The 17,420-nt window shown below is 43.2% G+C and overlaps 1 protein-coding gene across 4 annotated transcripts in view; it reads right to left on the bottom strand.

The window, feature by feature from the left end:
- SLC1A2 (solute carrier family 1 member 2) overlaps positions 1-17,420 on the bottom strand; it is a 419,386-nt gene that overhangs the window by 14,844 nt on the left and 387,122 nt on the right. For all 4 annotated transcript variants that reach the window (XR_014978712.1, XM_085643492.1, XM_085643494.1 and 1 more), the window contains exons 9-10: positions 11,832-11,966; positions 1,614-1,842 (exon numbers count right to left, since the gene is read on the bottom strand). Coding sequence is in view for 3 of the 4 variants with exons in the window: in XM_085643492.1 (XP_085499618.1) it covers positions 1,614-1,842; positions 11,832-11,966 (364 nt within the window). In the remaining variant the exon portion in view is untranslated. The remainder of the gene's footprint in view (positions 1-1,613; positions 1,843-11,831; positions 11,967-17,420) is intronic.

Genomic DNA, 17,420 nt, shown 5'->3' with positions numbered 1-17,420 from the left:
TATTGGAAAAACAAGGATACCCTATTCAGGTAGCCAGACACACACAAGAGACCAAATGCTTACTTTCTGACCACTTTTTCTACTGTTTATAAAATTCAGGATAATAGCCCTAATACGGATCTTGGGAGTTTCCGGCATACAAATTGCTCCAACACTTGATACATATAGCAACACTGATGTACAAATTAGTTATAAAGTGATGACCAGAATATTTAAAGTAAATAACTACTCGAATGCCATGTTCTCCAGGGCACAAACTTTTCCTTTATTAATATTCAAAACATTTTGAAATGGATAAATCCCCATAATTGAGCACAAAGTACTTTAGGCACGATTTATAAAGGTAAACTGAGAAAAAAGTCTAACTTTACGACTTTCGGTATTCACAGAGGGCATTTAAGAACTTTTGTCTCAGTTAAACTTAAGTTTTGGTCTTGAGTTTCCCTGAGACCAAAAGTCCATAGACTAGATGCCCTTTGTGAATACCGAAAGTCGTAAAGTTAGACATTCATCTCAGTTTACCTATGTGAATCGGGCCCAAAATATGGGCATTAAGCTAAAAGCAACTTACTAGTTTTTACTTGACAGATGCTCCTACTAAATATAAAGGAAATACATTTTTGTAGGGAGTGAATATATGCTGTGAAAAGTGCTTGATGGAAAGAAGTGAAAACTCAAGTGTGTTAGCTTTAAACTCTGCTAGGTGGCTGGACAGTGGAGGAGGGGAATAAAGCAACATGAGAATTCGGGCTGAGCCTCATATTTGAATAATTTTATTTACTTAGTTTGCATGTATCATTTAAAATATTTTTGTGTATATATACTAGAAAATGAAACCTTATGTGGTTTAGTTACAGGTTTTATGAAACATTAATGTATTTTTAATGTGCCTTGTTAGCTTCCTTTGCTTGGATTCAGGACTGACTTATTAATATGGCTGTAGAAGATCTGGTAGTCTTTTTTCTCTTTCCGTGATGTGAATGTATATACCAAACAGTGCTGGTGGATATCAAATGCTGGAGCAACTTAGATGCCAAAAAACCTACCCGGTAGGATGCTAGTCTTCAGCTAAATTTGCAGGAATAATTACAGATTTAAGTTTTGCTTATAAAAAATTTAACCACAAAACAGATTATATACATGTTGCGGAACAAGTGTGTCAGTGGTCGATGACGAAGTGGCAAACGAAGAGTGTCCTTTGTACTCTTACTTCACTGCATCACAGGTTCTCGTTCAATGCATTTGGCCTTTCTCATGGTGTGAAGATGAGCATCGATACCTCTTACACCTGGACATTTTGCAGAAATATCGATGCCCAGATAAGACTACACTGATTTGTTTCAGTCTTCTAAACATTTCCTTAAAATGTCACAGAACAGGTCATGGCAAATGCCAGTGCCACGTTTTACTTTAGGTGTGAGCAGCAGTGAGCAGGAGTTTAGTCCAAAATTCTACAAAGCTCAGTTTTTATGTCCGGGGTTCATAGAGACTGCCGTCATGGACATAATTTAAAAATTAAAAATAAAATATAAAATGCAGAGCATGCAGATGTAAAAAAGAAGTCCATGCAAGTGCTAGATACAAGTCTCTATATCCATAAAGGTCAACGGTACCTTGCACTCATCCACCACCACCGAGTTGTGAGCAGCGTACACACACTGGTTGGAGTTGTTCTCCCGGTGGTTTTTCATGTCATCGTACACAGACTGAGTCTTGGTCATTTCGATGTCTTGCTGTGCGTGTTGAGCATCGATCTCTTCCAACTCCGCTCTGGAGAGGTGGTAAACAATGCCGGCACCAAACGAGTCTCCAACCACGTTCACGGAAGTCCTCATTCGGTCTCTGCACAGAATAATTGGCATATAAATTAATTCCCAAAACATTAAATAATATTTAAGTTGGACTGATGGAAGATTGAAGGGCCATTAGTCAATTCCCTCAATTTCTAAAAAAAAAAATCTATGGACCATGCATTAGTGTGAAAGGGCTGCTCTCATTCCAGCCTCATCCTAGCACAGACTGTAACAATATAAAAATTGGACTACAATAACAACAAATACATAAGGCAGTATCTCCACAACTGATGCAATGCACATCTAGATCAAGACATGTCTGAGATATTCCTTACCACTTTGCGGATGATCTGTTTTTCTCCATTGTACGGCCTCTTGACCGGCAAGTGACAACCTAAACTGTTGATGGTGCAATCTTTACTGAACACACTGTCCTAACCTGGTTTAAATCAAGCCCAATCAACTGGATCTCTCGCTCAACCCCTTCTGAAATGTCCAGAACCTCTCCTTCCCCATGTCTGATCCTCTTAACCAATTACATTCCCCGCTTCTTCAAGGCATTTGAATACAGAATGCCGTCTTACAAAAAAATGGGACCCATCTTTACTTTTGAATCCCTACAAAGAACCGTTTATAGACACTTGACAAGACCACCATAAATATTCCTTATATTAAAAGGTTCTTAAAAAGAAATAGTGTCTGCTAATAGTACAGTGGGTTCTAGCACTTAGGGCCGTATTAAGACTATGGCGGCCCGTGGGATCGCTAAAGCGCCGTCCTCCAGACTAGGTTGTAAGGCCTAATCTGGCAGGCAAAGTGACTGTAGCTTTGGCGATTGCGTGGCAGCCCGCTGTGAGACCGCCAAACTTGTTATAAGTCCCTAAGGGGCATATCATCAAGGGGAAGAGATAAAATGATCGTCGCTTTAGCGTCCGTTTTCTAGCAAAAAGCGGCGATAATTTTATCGCACTATCAGCAAGAACACGCTAGTGCGTGTTTCTATGCCTCTGCGCCCGTTTTCCTAACGCCCAGCTTTGCATCTTTACTGATATGCAAAGTGGGCGTTCCTCACCAAAATAACGTGGGAAATGTCGCTAACAGACATTTCTCCTATCAGCAAGCTGCACGCTACCCTTCACAGCGATGAGAAATGTAGTGCTAACCGCGCCTAACGCAGGTTTCATTATGCCTGCTTGTAACCTGCCTAAACCATTTTAGCCTATGGGTGGTGGATTATAGGGCTGAGGCCATCCAGCCCTATCAACAAGGTATCGCCTGTCGCCGTGCGATTATCGCTGGATTTCCAGCGATAATCGCACTTTTTAGCAACTATCGCTGGATTATATATCGCATCGGAGATAAGCGTTGCTGATAGCAAGCTATCTCGGCGATATTATCCAGCGATAGCCGGTGATAATTATCCTTGCGCTAAGCGCGCTTAGCGATAATCATCGCCGGCTGTTGCTGATATGCCCCTAAGTTGGCAAACAAACAGGTGACAGAAGGAACCACCCAATATCTTCACTAAGGGCAACTTGGCCAAAAGATGATGGGGGACCTGAGGTGGAGGAGACCTGGGAGGAATGAATATGATACTGCAAGCAAGCCTCCAGAGGGATGTATACAGTGTTCTCTACCATGCTGATGGATCTGCATCTGCCGGTGTAGGTGGAGGGTCTACGTATCCGGTATGCCATCTGCATTAGGAGAAATATATAATCCAAGCAGTGCATAATGCATCTGTGCTCTACTTAGGTACCCTATAACCATTAGGAACTGTGAAATAAAAGCAATATTGTTTTCTCTAGTAGGATGGAGAGTATGGTTATCATAAACCAGAAGTTATAACTATACATATTATTGCAATGAGGCCCAGCATGTTGACTCCAACCCAGTAATCTAGGCCCGGTAGTGCTCCATTGAGGCTCATGAAGGTGGAATCACTACAGTGATGCAACCTCCTTCGCTTTTTGTAATTTGGCCAGGTTCACGCTATACAAACGCCACATACATACACATATACATACATACGTGCATACAAGAGGCTGGGGAAGACTTTGCTCTTGAGGTGCACTTGATGTGACAGAAAAAATGAAAACGTATTTACGCAGTGGTTTTTAGCCATGGTGTGGCAGCCCAAGAGACAGAACAGCAGAAGTTGAAGGCATAGAGGTACATAGATGGGGAGACTGAAAAACACAGAATGAATGGCAGATAATTCATGAAGTGTCTCTGATTCATGCAGGAATCCAAGAGCAACACGCAAAGTGTGAAGAGTAATGTGAATAGCACCGCCAAAGAATGTTCTGGGTAAATGAGCAGTTTGGTAGTGTCTGGGGTCTGTAGATTCTTTCTTGGGAGGATGAACTGTCAGTCCTCATTGGTGAGAGATGTGGATGCCTTTTTGGATGCTCACTGGCACAACAAATTGGCGTCCATTCTTACTCTCAGGAAGTTCTACAAATCAATGTTAGCTTGGTGTACAGGGGAGCATGCACGGCTGCACACATTTGAAGAAGTATCTTGAAGACTCTGAGTTTTCAGCAGATATGTCTGCCAAGGTGGCCATAGTATTAGAGCCTCTGGGGTACTGTCCTCAATGGCAGTTCTCCAAGCTTCTGGATGGAAGACACAAGGTAGTCGGTCAGGCTACCTCTTGCAAAACGTGTGAGTCCCTGATTGATGGACTTCCAGTATTTATAGCCAATCACAATTCTTTTGGGGGGTTGGAGGTGCAGGCTTCTTTGATCAATGATATGGGAATACACCTCAAAGAGTGCTTTTCTCTAAGTGAAATGTTCTGGAGATATCTGATGTTGCCAGGTGACCATAAGATATTATCAGACAATCAGTGATGGTCACCATATCCTTCTTCTTATCCGTGGTCTATCTTTGAGACAAATACCTTGCGGATGGGTCTCAGCCAGACTAGGCGGTCTGGTTAAAAATCCATTCTGGTGAGCATCTGTTTTTCATGCTTCCTGGAAGTAGCCCAGATCTGCACCGGAGGTCGTGTGATCCCAATTGTGTGTATCCCATCTCAGTCTTCGCCATACAAGGAGGAGTGAGATCTTGGCTCCCCGCAGTCTTCTTAGAGCCGCACAGGCCTCTTTAATGGAACACGTTCATATAAAATGACAGCAAGGGTGAAGACCACAGAGTCATGCATGTTGCCTCTGTGTTGCAACAATTGATTTTACTTTGATTCTAGCTTGTCTTGTCTCGCCCGTCCTTATTTGGCTGTCTTTGAAGTTTCATTAGGATTGTTTTACTGTTTTATCTCACACTTTTTTGATTCTGTTCCTCCCTTGTCACCAGAAGTGTCTTTTATGCAATCAATGCACTGGGAAGGACTTCCCTATGTTACCCCTCAGTTAATATCCAACATATTTTGTCACATAAAACCTTGTTTTACAACCATACCTACACCGAGATTCACCCTAATCCTCTACTTAACAAAATTTATTAAAAATGTTAAGTCTCCCTATTTTCTTGGTTTTGTGTGATATTTTCGTAATTAATTACTTAATGCAGTATTATTTGTCTATTAGTCTCAGTTTGCAAAAACCTGCTTTCCTAAACTTGAAATTGGGTGGGCAATACATTTGATGATTTTTCACCACCTCATGTCTTTTTTTAGGTGGTTTGTATTTCAAGGTTTAGTACCGCTGGAATAATTTGGGGGATTAATCATCAGTAACCCACTTTTGTCAATAAACTGGATGTAATAAGGGGAGGAGTACAGTAGCTAAAGGTTATAGTAAAGGAGAGTGTTATTCACCCCTTTCTCTCCTGCTTTTTTCTCTCATCTTTTTTCTTATTCTCACTAAACCACGTCAGCGGGGGTTAGCTAAGCATCGGTTTCGAAGTGACTGTTAACACTGTTGTACAAACTACGATTGGCTAACCTTGTGACAGAAATGCTAATGTCTTGTCTATAAACTTAATAAAATACTTTGAAATCAAAAAATAAATTAAATGTAAGGGTTATGTTTAAACATAAAATAAGGTGGTATAATGACCCCTTCCTGTTAATTAAGAAAATAAAAAAAAAAGAGCATCAATTGATGGTAATGAATGGAGCTAGATTAAAGTGATAAAATGGTAAGAGATGAAGGTGAATGTAATTAGGGGGCTATAGGGGCACAGAGGGTCTACCCTATTAAAAGAGAAAAAATGAAAAACAACCAACAACTTATTAACTGAAATAAACATTTCTGAAAATGGTCCCTCAAAGGTAATGAAAACGTGCAATTAAAAACTAAGGACTCCGACAGAGGCACTCCGATTTTAATCACCCGACATTAATCGCAAAGTGCTTAATAAACCCAGGTAGGCTACCACGAACTCAATATTCGTAGGATAATGACCTTGTTAGAACAACACTTTGCTTACAAGAATAACAGGAAGCTCAAGATAAATAATAATGACAAAGAGTTAGAATAACAGAAAGAAAGAATGAAGAACACATTAAATGCAGACTTTAAGTTTAAATATAAAATAAGGGGGTAGGACGGGACAGAAGACTGTCTCTGACACCCTTCTGATGGAACGTTAATTGACAAATTCATGTTTCATAAGATTTTTTTAGAAGTCCTATTTTTTAAGTCAAAGACACCTAACCTTCCTTTAACATTTGCTCTTTAACCCTTACACCATTTATTTTTGCCTTTGATTTGAAATATGTGTCTCTTTCTTATTTTTATTGTATTAATCAGCAAGAGGCCAGAGAAATTTCAGTAAAAAACACAAGTTTTCTACATGAAGCACTTCTATATAATTCACCATAGATTAATGTCCAATTTATTGATAAACCCGAAATCAATACATGAAACCGGGCAGGTTTATTTCACCTTAATTGTCCTATTCACCTTCGTTCTCTTCGAGTTTAGGGTGGTTAGTCCTCATTTTGGTCTTGGTTACCTTAGAATGAAATATGGTAGGTTATCAAAGAGAAAACTGACATGGTGTGACTTTTATCCCCATGGTTAAGGCAGAGAGATTTAACCAGACTTTCGTTGTGACCCTGAGCCAACAGAGGCTTAGCAGCACTGGAAAGCTGCGCTCTCAACTGTACCGTCTGAGAACCACTGTGGCTTTATGAATCCACTGGGCGCTGACCCTGCAGGGAAACAGCCTTTACATCGCGCCCCTGAGCATGCTGTGCCATAACAATGCGGTCTGTACCACAAACGCGTCTTTCTAACGCATTCCTTTACCTAGCAAGTAATTACAATTACTTGCCTTAAAGAAAGCATTGTTGAACTGATGTTGAACTTTAAGTCCAACACTTTCCCTCCTGCTGCGCAGACTGGAGTAGGAATAGTAAGTTATATTATTCCAAAGTCCAGCGCTTTCCCTAAGGACAGTCGTTCTAAAGACTTGCGTGGTATAGGAATGGGTTGTAAAGATGCATTCGTGGTTCAGACCACGTTAAGACAGGCGTGGTAAATGCCTGTGTGGTTACAACATACAACTGGCGCTGCATTGCAGGAACGCAGTTAATGTGTTCCTTCTGTGAGGCAGCCAGTGCAAGTGGGGCATGCACCTTATGTGCAAAGGATCAAAATTATAAATGACACTCAAGTCTACATTGAAAACAGACAGTCCACCGTGAACTACTTCTTTCTGGTATTAACATTCGATGGCTGGCTGCTCATTAACTGACACTAATAAAAACTGAGAAGGATAATTGGTGAAAATATGCAGATATTTTAAAGGGTAGATGAGAATATGCGCAAGTGTTTTATTGGAACGTGGCATCGTCTGCTCTACATATGATTGGCGTGGACAACATTTAGGGGTCTCCTGTGGTCGCAGCTGTGACCCCTGACTTGCTCCATGCGACCCCTGACACTGTATTTGGGACCCCTGGCCTCAGAGGTAGCAACAAAGGGACAGCTCGTCTTTATGGACATCGGATGGGACTGCAATCTCCTACTTTTTGACAATGTTTTTATTACACTAATAGTAGAATAATAATAATGTATTAATCATTACTAGTGTAATAAAAAATGGAGTTCAATTATGATCCTTCCTGGCTGCAAAGGTAAGTAAAAAATACTTTTAAATGCTAGTTGTGTGCATGCGTGTTTTTATGTGAGAGAGTCTCTGTATGTGTGAGTGAACGTAAAGGTCAAGCGAAGTGGGATGACACTTGCGCTACTTCTGGCTTTTTGGTGAATTGACGTTCATGGTGGTTGGTCCCTTTCTGCAGTGGTATAGTGTACCAAAAAAGGACGGCAATACAATTGTGACAACCTGCCAAAGGCTAAGGTTCCTTCAGACCAGCCACTCATCACCTTTTTATTCTGTGAACTGCCCTGTGTCTGACGGCCATGCTAAACTGTGGGTGCTGTAGCTCCCTGTACCATAGGCCTCAAGCTGCCGCTATCTGATGTGGCACAGTAAGGCAGAGCCGGCCTGGGGATGCATGTGTTCCACTTTCAACAATGAGTTACTGAGCAGTTTGAGCTGGACTTTCAGGATTGCAGAAGAAACTAGGCTATTCTGTGTATGGTTTGTTGCTGTCTAAAGTTGCACTCTGAGCCAAAGAATCCTGGAACAGGCTGGTGGTAGCTCCCTTCACAGCACAGAGATCCCCCCCAGAATAGGATTGGTGGTCTCCTGTTTGCTGAAAGACACCCTATGTTTGTAGATATGAAGCCTTGTTGATACACAGTTCATGCTTTAAATAGGGCTCTTTAGTTTAGGAATATAGGGCTGTGCCCACATTCGGGACGTCTACGTTTACAACTCAAGTTCTATGCCATCTAAAATATACCATCTATTTTATAGATCTATAAAGTTCCACTAAACATGTCTTGAAGGAGTTGGCAAAGCTGGCTGGTGCTCAAGACTGGCTCCCACCAGCATGGCACACACTGATGGTACTTCTGTATGAGAATGGTGAATGGCCTCCGCTGAACCCATGCCTCAATGATAGGGGGGTCAACACTTTCACCAGAGGACCTGAATTTCCCAGTATGGATTCGGCTCTTCAATTCTATATTTAGATGCTTGGTGACCAGGGTGGACATCCCTGCCATTGAAGTTGCTATGCTGATGTCCATTCAGGCACGTCCTGCACGGCATCTGCTGGACGTCCCTCTAAAAACAGACAGTAGTAGATTGATAAACGGAATCACCGTGGGACATTACCTCTATTAACTGTCAACATCACACAGCCCTGGCACTGAATACTGAATAAAACAGAGCTTTTTGTTCCCATTGTTCTTTCTTCTCGCTCTCCGGATCTTGCACAAACGCATGAAGTCTGGAAATGTGTCAACACAGTGATATTTCCGCCAGCTTCACATAGAGGAGGTTCCAGATACCGGTTACTTCCAGCCCTGGATGGCATCCAGCGTTTGACACAAGGTGCACAGTTTGTGCCACCTCTACTTGGCAACCTGTGGACTTTTGGATCCTCTCACTCAGAGCTACACCATCGCCTACCCATTCTCTTCTTTCCAAGTTTCATTCTTCATCTGATTTAGTCACAGGTGTTCCTGGAGTATACGGTCTCCCACCTTTTATTTATTGTATGTTGAAGCATTTATAAAGCGCACTGCCACCCAACGGGTATCCTGGTGACCTTCTCAGGTTTTCACACTGTGTAGAACCTCCAGGTCTGCAGTACTAGTCTCCAAGAGACAGCTTGTTTCTCAGCAGTGTGCAAGAGTCCAAGAATCACTTGTGTGTTCGTCTCTACTTACATCATCACAGCATCGATCAGTGGTTTAGTACTGTATATGTAATGGAGATTCAACGTGTGAAATATAGATTTTATACACTTGTACCCTCATTCTGAGTTGGCCAGATTTTTGATGGGATGGCACCGTGTTGGAATTAACAATTCCGACCCGTTAGCTTCCTGCTAAAATTCCATTATGAAATACTTAGTCTGGCATGGGAAATTACCACGCGGAGATTCAATTTCTGGGTCCTTTTCCACCAGATATCGCTGATTTGGGAATATTTTCACTGCGATTCACCACCTACTATGAGCAAGTGTTAAATCTAAGGAGGGGGACATGGCAGGTCACGGGCAAAGGTGACAGGTAGAAAGGATGCCAGGGGGCACAGCAGACTCCAGTAATGCAGGTGAAGCGTAACACACTCCCCCCCTGCTGTCCTGCAGGGTGTCGGGTAGGGGCCAGGATGTACCTCCTCTCACAGCTCATGATCCAAGAAGTTTTACCTGGTGCATATAAACACCTGTTAAAACAAACCTGGTCTGGTGTGCTCACACCTGGCTTTCCAGGATATGGATATGGGAACAAAGGGTAACTCAGAGGTTGGCATAGCAATTTCCTACCAGGGATTCTGCTCCGAGGGACTCATAATCAAGCGCTCAGTATTGTCCCTTAAGAGTAGATAGTCTACACATAAATGACTGAAGTCGGGAAAAGTAGTCAAAAGGAAAGTGGATAGCCCAACCCAACTAACCGCTGACGGCTTCCTGTGTGGGATTTCCCTGGAGCAGCCAATCATGAATGGCAAATAGTGTCCTACTGTGGTCACCGGTGGCAGAATGAGAGTGCAGTGGGTGGGGAGGTGGAGGTTGCGGGTAGCAGGTTGCCACAATATGGGGGAAGAGATGGGTGGGAATGTGAGATCTGTGTGGTGATGGGGTTGAGGCACAAGGTGAGAAAACAAGCAGAGAGCTGGGAATGACTGCCAAGTAGCACCAGTCCCCCACTGCTGATCTTAGCCCCTTGTGGCAGCAGGACATGTTTAACCACAGCAGGGAGCTGGCTCTGCCTCTTTTTTCATATTAAATTTCCCAAGTTGATTTGTGAAGATACGTGTCCACAAACATCAAAACTTGAATTCCTATTTCTGTATTAAAATCTGCACTTACCACCATTTCACTCTCTTAAGTGCTGTTAGTATACCAGCGTGTGTTGTAGCTTGTGTGTCTGCTGCTATGTATCTGGACATATTGAGCCTCAAACCCACCACTCATGCACTACCTTTGGAACCTCACCACCACATGAAGCCTCTAAGATTAATACAAATAAAGGCCTACGGTGCTTATAAAGCTCCATATAGGTGATCACAAAATGATCTTGGACAGCACTGGGCAACTACACTAGTGTAGTGGAGGCTTCTGGTTTGCCTTGCACAGTTTGCTGCATAAGTGGAAGATACACACACCTATGAAGCCCTCCATGACCGAGGACCTGCCCACATCGACCACTGACTGAACTTCCACCAACCCTCTAGTCACCTGTGCTCCTCTTCACTCGCTCTCGCAGACACCCCCACATCCGTCGGAGCCACGTCGTGGTTGCTTCTTCTCCTACATCGCAGCCAAGACCTAGAACGACCTTCCCCTCCAGCTCCGTACAGCCCCCACGCTGGCAGACTTCAGGAAAAGACTTAAGACCTGGTTCTTCAACAGAGGCACAGATCCCAGATGCCCCGAGTTGCAACAGTATTCTGCTTTAGAACTGCTGACTGATACATAATGGTATCAACTCTGAATTGGAAGTAGGAAGGCACGTTAAAACAAACTCAGGGAGATATGACTAGCGATGAAGTGTCTGCTTTAGGGACTTACAGACCAGCGTTCTTATCCTGGCTCCTAGCAGCCCCTGGGCCTGCCCCGCCATGCCTATGTGGTCTGATCCCCTGCTTTCATAAACCTACAAACAGAGCCCCCACTCACATCTACCACTGGCATAGAGCAGGTGGTAAATGTGAGCATTGTGTGCAGAATAGTCTGGAATAATGGAAAACCTGTATTTTATGATCGACAAGACTATTCCTATTCTGGGGACTGATCTCCTGCCAAATGAAGGAGAGATGAGAATGAGGGAATAGGGGTCTAGACTTGATTGGGGCCCAAACAGAGCTCTGACTCCAGACAGAATCTTCAAGTATGTACGCGCCGTGCCTTGAGATCCCGCCCACTTGCAGCCCCAGGCAACACCTAGCGACAGTCTACGCACTCGTAGCAGTATGTTATAATTGTCCAAATGTTCATTGCTGCTTCCACATGTAAACACATATCTAAGAAATTATACTTACAGGAACCAGTCAACGGCGACAAGCAAACTGATGTCTTGAGTAGGGAGGCCCACTGCGGTGAGGATGAGCAGCATGGTGACCAGGCCAGCACTGGGGATGCTGGCCGCGCCAACGCTGGCAAGGGTCGCGGTCAAGCTGCAAAAACAAGGACATCAGAGAGGCATCAGCTCCAACAATCAAGGCCAATGTCCTGTAAACAGCATAGGGTAAAGCACATGTATGGATCTGTAGAGTGTTACTCGAGTGCTACAGGGTCAGTACATTGGAATCTTGTTTCCTTGTCTTGACCTAAAATGCCACCTGTCAACAGTAGGAGGGCTGAACATGTCCTGGTTTTAGGCTGTTCTGAAAGGAGGAGCCATTGTACTGATACTCAGGGTCAAGCAAGGTCATTAGTAGAGGCAGTAAAAAAGCTCGGAAAAATATGAATCTGCAGAAATAAATACTTTAACAATTTTACAGGGAAAAAGGTAAGATCTGATATGTATTCTAAAAACCTGATGAAACAAGGCAACCATGTATACAATTGTTACTTAATTTAATGACAAACATATTAAAAACTACAAATTTAACTCACCGTACATCTTTCATAGTTTCTGCATCTTTATAGAGCAAACAAAATAAAGTAAGTGAGGTCGCCAAACTTTCTGCAAATTCAGATGCCTCACCTCACCGTTTGTGCCAATAATGGTACACATGTATTTGGAAAATTGAGTCACAGTTTTATAAGTTATCTTAGAATGGGTGATCCTGGCTGAGCAACATTCATTGTAAGACTCATTATGTAGATGCCCCCTACTCCACCGAGCCTTCATCCCTGCTGAGATGCACCCCAACAACAGAACAGCTCAGTCGGTTTCCAGCATTGCTGCTGACTTCTGCTGGTGGCTGCCACCAACTCTCTTTGTTTGGTTCTTCTATTTTCGTCAGTCATGAGATTCTGCTTCCTCTTCAATCTGTTCAAAAGGCAGCACTTAGAAACAGCAAAACTACTCTTCTAAAAGCTATGTAGAGAGTTCTGGATATAAAGATGTGGTACCATCCTGGAAACAAGTCACCCAAGGCACCAAAAGTAACAACTGATCCAGAGCTAACGGTGTAACGACCACAAATACCCAGGATGATCTGAAGTCCTAATCGAAGCCTTGAAATCAATAACCACTATAATCCAGGGTAATAGGCGCCTCTAAATGTGAAATGATGCCAGTCACTCTACTGCAGTACCTACCAATGAGATAGCACATCAGAAGCAGAACTGTTTTCTAAAACCCTACTCACACACCCTTTAAATAGTTGCCTAGAAGCAAATAACGAGAGACTATTAAATTAAAATCAACAGGCAAAAATGAAGTCCACATTGGTCTGGGAACTTAGAGTAGGGCAGCGAGCCCCTACCAAAGTACTGCACAAATGGCCACATTTATTAAGATTTGGCGCAACGCAGCAAGACAACTTGCTGCGCTGCGTCAAATGTAGAGAGCAGAAATGAGTGATAATTACTGACATATGGCACATTTCTACTCTCTCTCTTTGTGTTGGCGCACATGCAGCTGACAAGCTCCAACGCAGGTGCCCCTGTGCCATGGTGCAGCGGTGCCTGTGTTACTGGTAGGACCTTCCCGAGGATGTCCAAGTAGAGAGAGTTTCCATAGTCCGTTATTGATGCAATTCAAGTTGTAACTCTGAGATCTAGAATTCCTGCTTCATTTCTGGAAAATGTTCATTGTGGAGCCTTAGACAAGAGAAGCAGAAGCTGTTACAACATTCTCCTGGAGCAGAGTTAGATCTGAATCTCTGGTTCGAGGAGTGGGAAAGACCCCCATTTCATCTGATAAAAGAAGGTAACCAAAAATTACTGGGGCCGCTTGTCACCATGAGCCCACTTTTAAATGTTAGTGTCAGCTCAACAACAATATTATACTCTATTTAGAAATTATGCGCAGAACATCATGTTATAGAATATACCTCATTTTTAGGTCTCGCCTGACCCAGCGCATGCGCTGGTCTGGTGAGACTTATTGAGAGGGCTCCAAAAAGTGCTACCAGGCCAGCCTAGAGCTACAGGGCATGTGCGCGGGCGCCCGCTTTACCGCGATTACTTTCACTTTTGCGGCCGCACGGCCGCTTTGATGTTTGATCGCGATCACTTTCACTTTCGGGGCCAATTGGCATAGCCAATAGGTCTCGCTTTTGGGATGCATGGCTAAACACTTATAAGGTCCCAAAGGCGAGACCTATTGGCTATGCCAATGCTTGTTAGGTGTTGCTACTCAATGCCAGGCCAACCTGATCACTTCAATTTTGGACACTTAACCCCTGTTCCATTTGTTTTGCGTGGTCTCCAATGACCGAGGCAGTAGCCCTAGAAATATACGCGGCAGCCGAATCATCCTTGTTCATGGACCCAGATCTCAAGGGCTTCTTCACTTAAATCTGAAACCAGGTAAACTTGTCGTGAACCATCAGCACGTACTTTGACAGTAGCACATTCTTTTCTTAACTCCTCTGCCTTTCTGCAGCTTGTCGCTTCTATTTCAGAACCAGGTATTTCCTCATTATCGGAGGTAGCTCGATCTTGGTCCTTACCATCCAGTGCATTGCTGACAGAGCAGAGTCTGCTTGTCTTGAACATCAAGTGGGCAACTTTATCTCTGCTTTCAAGCAATGCAACAACAAAATACTTTGATTAATACATGTTCTCCCCCAATCAACAAAAAGCACACCAGAGAAAGCCTAGGGTGAACCTGATTCTGATAAGCGCCATAGAGGAAAGCCCTGACACAATGTCTTGAGCCATCCGTGAACATCAATGTTACAAATCAGCATATTTACATCTAAATCTTCTGGTGCGTGCTAACCCGCATACCAACACATTAGTCTCAGAACAGATATTATTACTTTTTTGATCTAGTAATCTATTGGTGTATCTGCAGTCTTAGGACTCATATCCTCTACCCTCCAAGCTCTATCAAGATTTAATGCCAGCCTTTCTCCCTCTTGGTCTAGGATCATTCATGAATCCCTCTTACAGGGAAAGTTTTCGGACTGCCTAAAAGTTGGGCATGTTTCTCCCATTCCTAAAAAGCCCAACGCGGACCTATCTGAACCAAACAATTTGTCGAACTATCACCAGCAGTATGACTCTTGCTAAAGTGCTTGAAAAATGTGTACATTCGCAGCTCTGCAAACACATTGAGAAATATCAACTCCTGGATCCTCATCAATCAGGATTCAGAGCAGGGCACAGCACTGAAACGGCACTAACTCACATTGTAGATGACGCCGTGAGAGCCCTTGACCAAAATGTCCCTTGACTCCTGCTCCTTCTAGACTTGTCCTCAGCCTTCGATACCATAAAACATGAAAACCTGATTGATCTCCTACAACATAGGATGGGATTTTCGGGCCCGGTCCTAAACTGGTTTGCCTCCTTCCTTCACAACCGCACGCAAAGGGTCAAAGTAAATCATGCCCTCGCTGCCAATGCCACTGTCCTGATTGGAGTGCCCCAAGATTCTACGCTACCACCCACTCTCTTTAACCTGTTTATGGAGCCTCTTGCGGTCATTCTGAACAGAGTGAACATTCAATACCACATGTATGCAGATGATACGCAATTGTACCTGAAGATCTCCTCGCAAGAGGACATAAAAACTTTAAATGCTGCACTTGCCCAAACTCAACAATGGTTAGCTCAGAACCATCTCCTACTAAATACGCTCAAAACCGAATTTCTTTTGATCACCCCACATAATCACTCTGCTCCTACCCTTGACTGGATTAAACAACTAACTGCTCTGAACTGTACACCTTATATTGTAGACTCTGCCAAATCTTTAGGTATCAGCTTGGATAAACACCTAAATATGCAAGCACACATCAGTGCTCCTACTAGGGTTGTCAATTTCCAATTCAACACACTGAAGAAAATCAAACCATTCCTACCCCCGAAGATCTCAGGCCGGCGGTTCAATCTTGGATAATCGCTAGACTAGAATATGGGCAGGTGACCCTAGCAGGACTTCTCAAAGCTAGCTTGGCCCCACTCAGAGCTACCTTGAATGCATCAGCCAGACTTTTAACGAGTTTGAGGAAATTTGATCACATTTCACCCGACTTCCTGCAGCTAAATTGGTTATCCGTTGAAGCGAGAAACCGACTCAAGATAGCTTGTCTGATGCATAAAGCCATTCACCACACCCCATACTACCTTGCAAATAAACTTGAGCTATCGGGCTGTAGCCGGAACCTCAGAAGTACATCTACCCTTCTTTAGAAACCTCCGAGATTAAAAAAAAAATCAGACAACCGTGCGTTCACTGGTCTTGCTCCGAGAATCTGGAATTCCCTACCATCCAAGATCAAATCCAATCCATCCACGACCTCCTTCAAAAAACTAGTCAAAAGGCTACTAGTGAAAGAATGTTAACACATTGATCATGCTCGTGTGTTTTGTCAAGAACAAAAACCTTGAATTATTTTCACTGATATTCCATTATATGCGTTTGCCCACTTCTTGTTCAAGTCCTAGATTGCTCCTTTATCTGCATTGGACTGTTTTGATTCTGTTAGTTCCTTCTTTCTGCTTAAATTCTTTGTGGCACATCGCACATCTTGGGTCGTTTCTATTGTATGATGTTTTACTAGGAGCGCTCTATGGCACCTCTGAAACACAATACTCTTTAATTTTGAATGTTTTCCCACAGATTGTAACTTAATTTACCTGGTTTATGGTTTATATACTTGCTGGTGCTAACTCTGTACAGCGCTCTGATACTCATTTGGGTCTTGTTCGCGCTCTATAAAACTTTTCAAATAAATAAAAAATAAATTTCAATATTATGGCCTTTCTCTGACTTTGGGTGGAAAGTTTTGCGATGGCCAGGAAATTCTCACCCATTTCTTTCTTTCAAACATGGTTTGGGAAAGGAATGTCAAGTGCAGGGCATAATTCAGGCCCCTGCAGTAGAGGGGGTCCCCAACCCTTCAAGGGATCCCCATCCTTTCTGCCAATGTATAGCTATGAGATATGGGACACTCAGGAGCCCCTCATCAGATTCTGCAGGGGTGGGCATCATTTGGTTTTATGCCGCTGGTCAAGTGATCTGATTAAATATTTGGTGCTATCCTTTGTGTACTTCTGGACTTCTTTACAGCTTACCACTAAACAGCTAGGTCTGTCTGGTGAGGGAATCTTCCTAAATGGGGCCCAGGGCTCTCTACAGTCATAATCAGTGAGTTTTACCAGGGCAGCCATGAATGGCTAGCCTCGCCAGCCTATTACAGGCGAGCCACAGCAGTGTTGTATCGCTGACTCCCCTTCTTTACACTTCACATGGAGTGAGAGTTTGCTAGGACGACAATGTTCCCTCCAAAACTGCTTCTAAAGCCGCGACCGCACTCTTCTTTGCTGATAATATCCTTAATTGTAGCGATGGTAGCTGCATGCCTTATATACCTTGGCAAATTTTTTAACTACAAACCAACACGCTAAAAGCATTGCAAAAACTCAAACTCTATAGCGTTACAGTGCAGTCGTATGTTAACCAAACAAAAGATATAGGTACTTAGGAATGTTGATGATGACAA

This window comes from Triturus cristatus, chromosome 3_1 (assembly GCF_964204655.1).
Source record: "Triturus cristatus chromosome 3_1, aTriCri1.1, whole genome shotgun sequence".
NCBI classification, from domain to species: Eukaryota; Metazoa; Chordata; class Amphibia; order Caudata; family Salamandridae; genus Triturus; species Triturus cristatus.
This window is presented reverse-complemented; position numbering and strand designations above follow the sequence as displayed.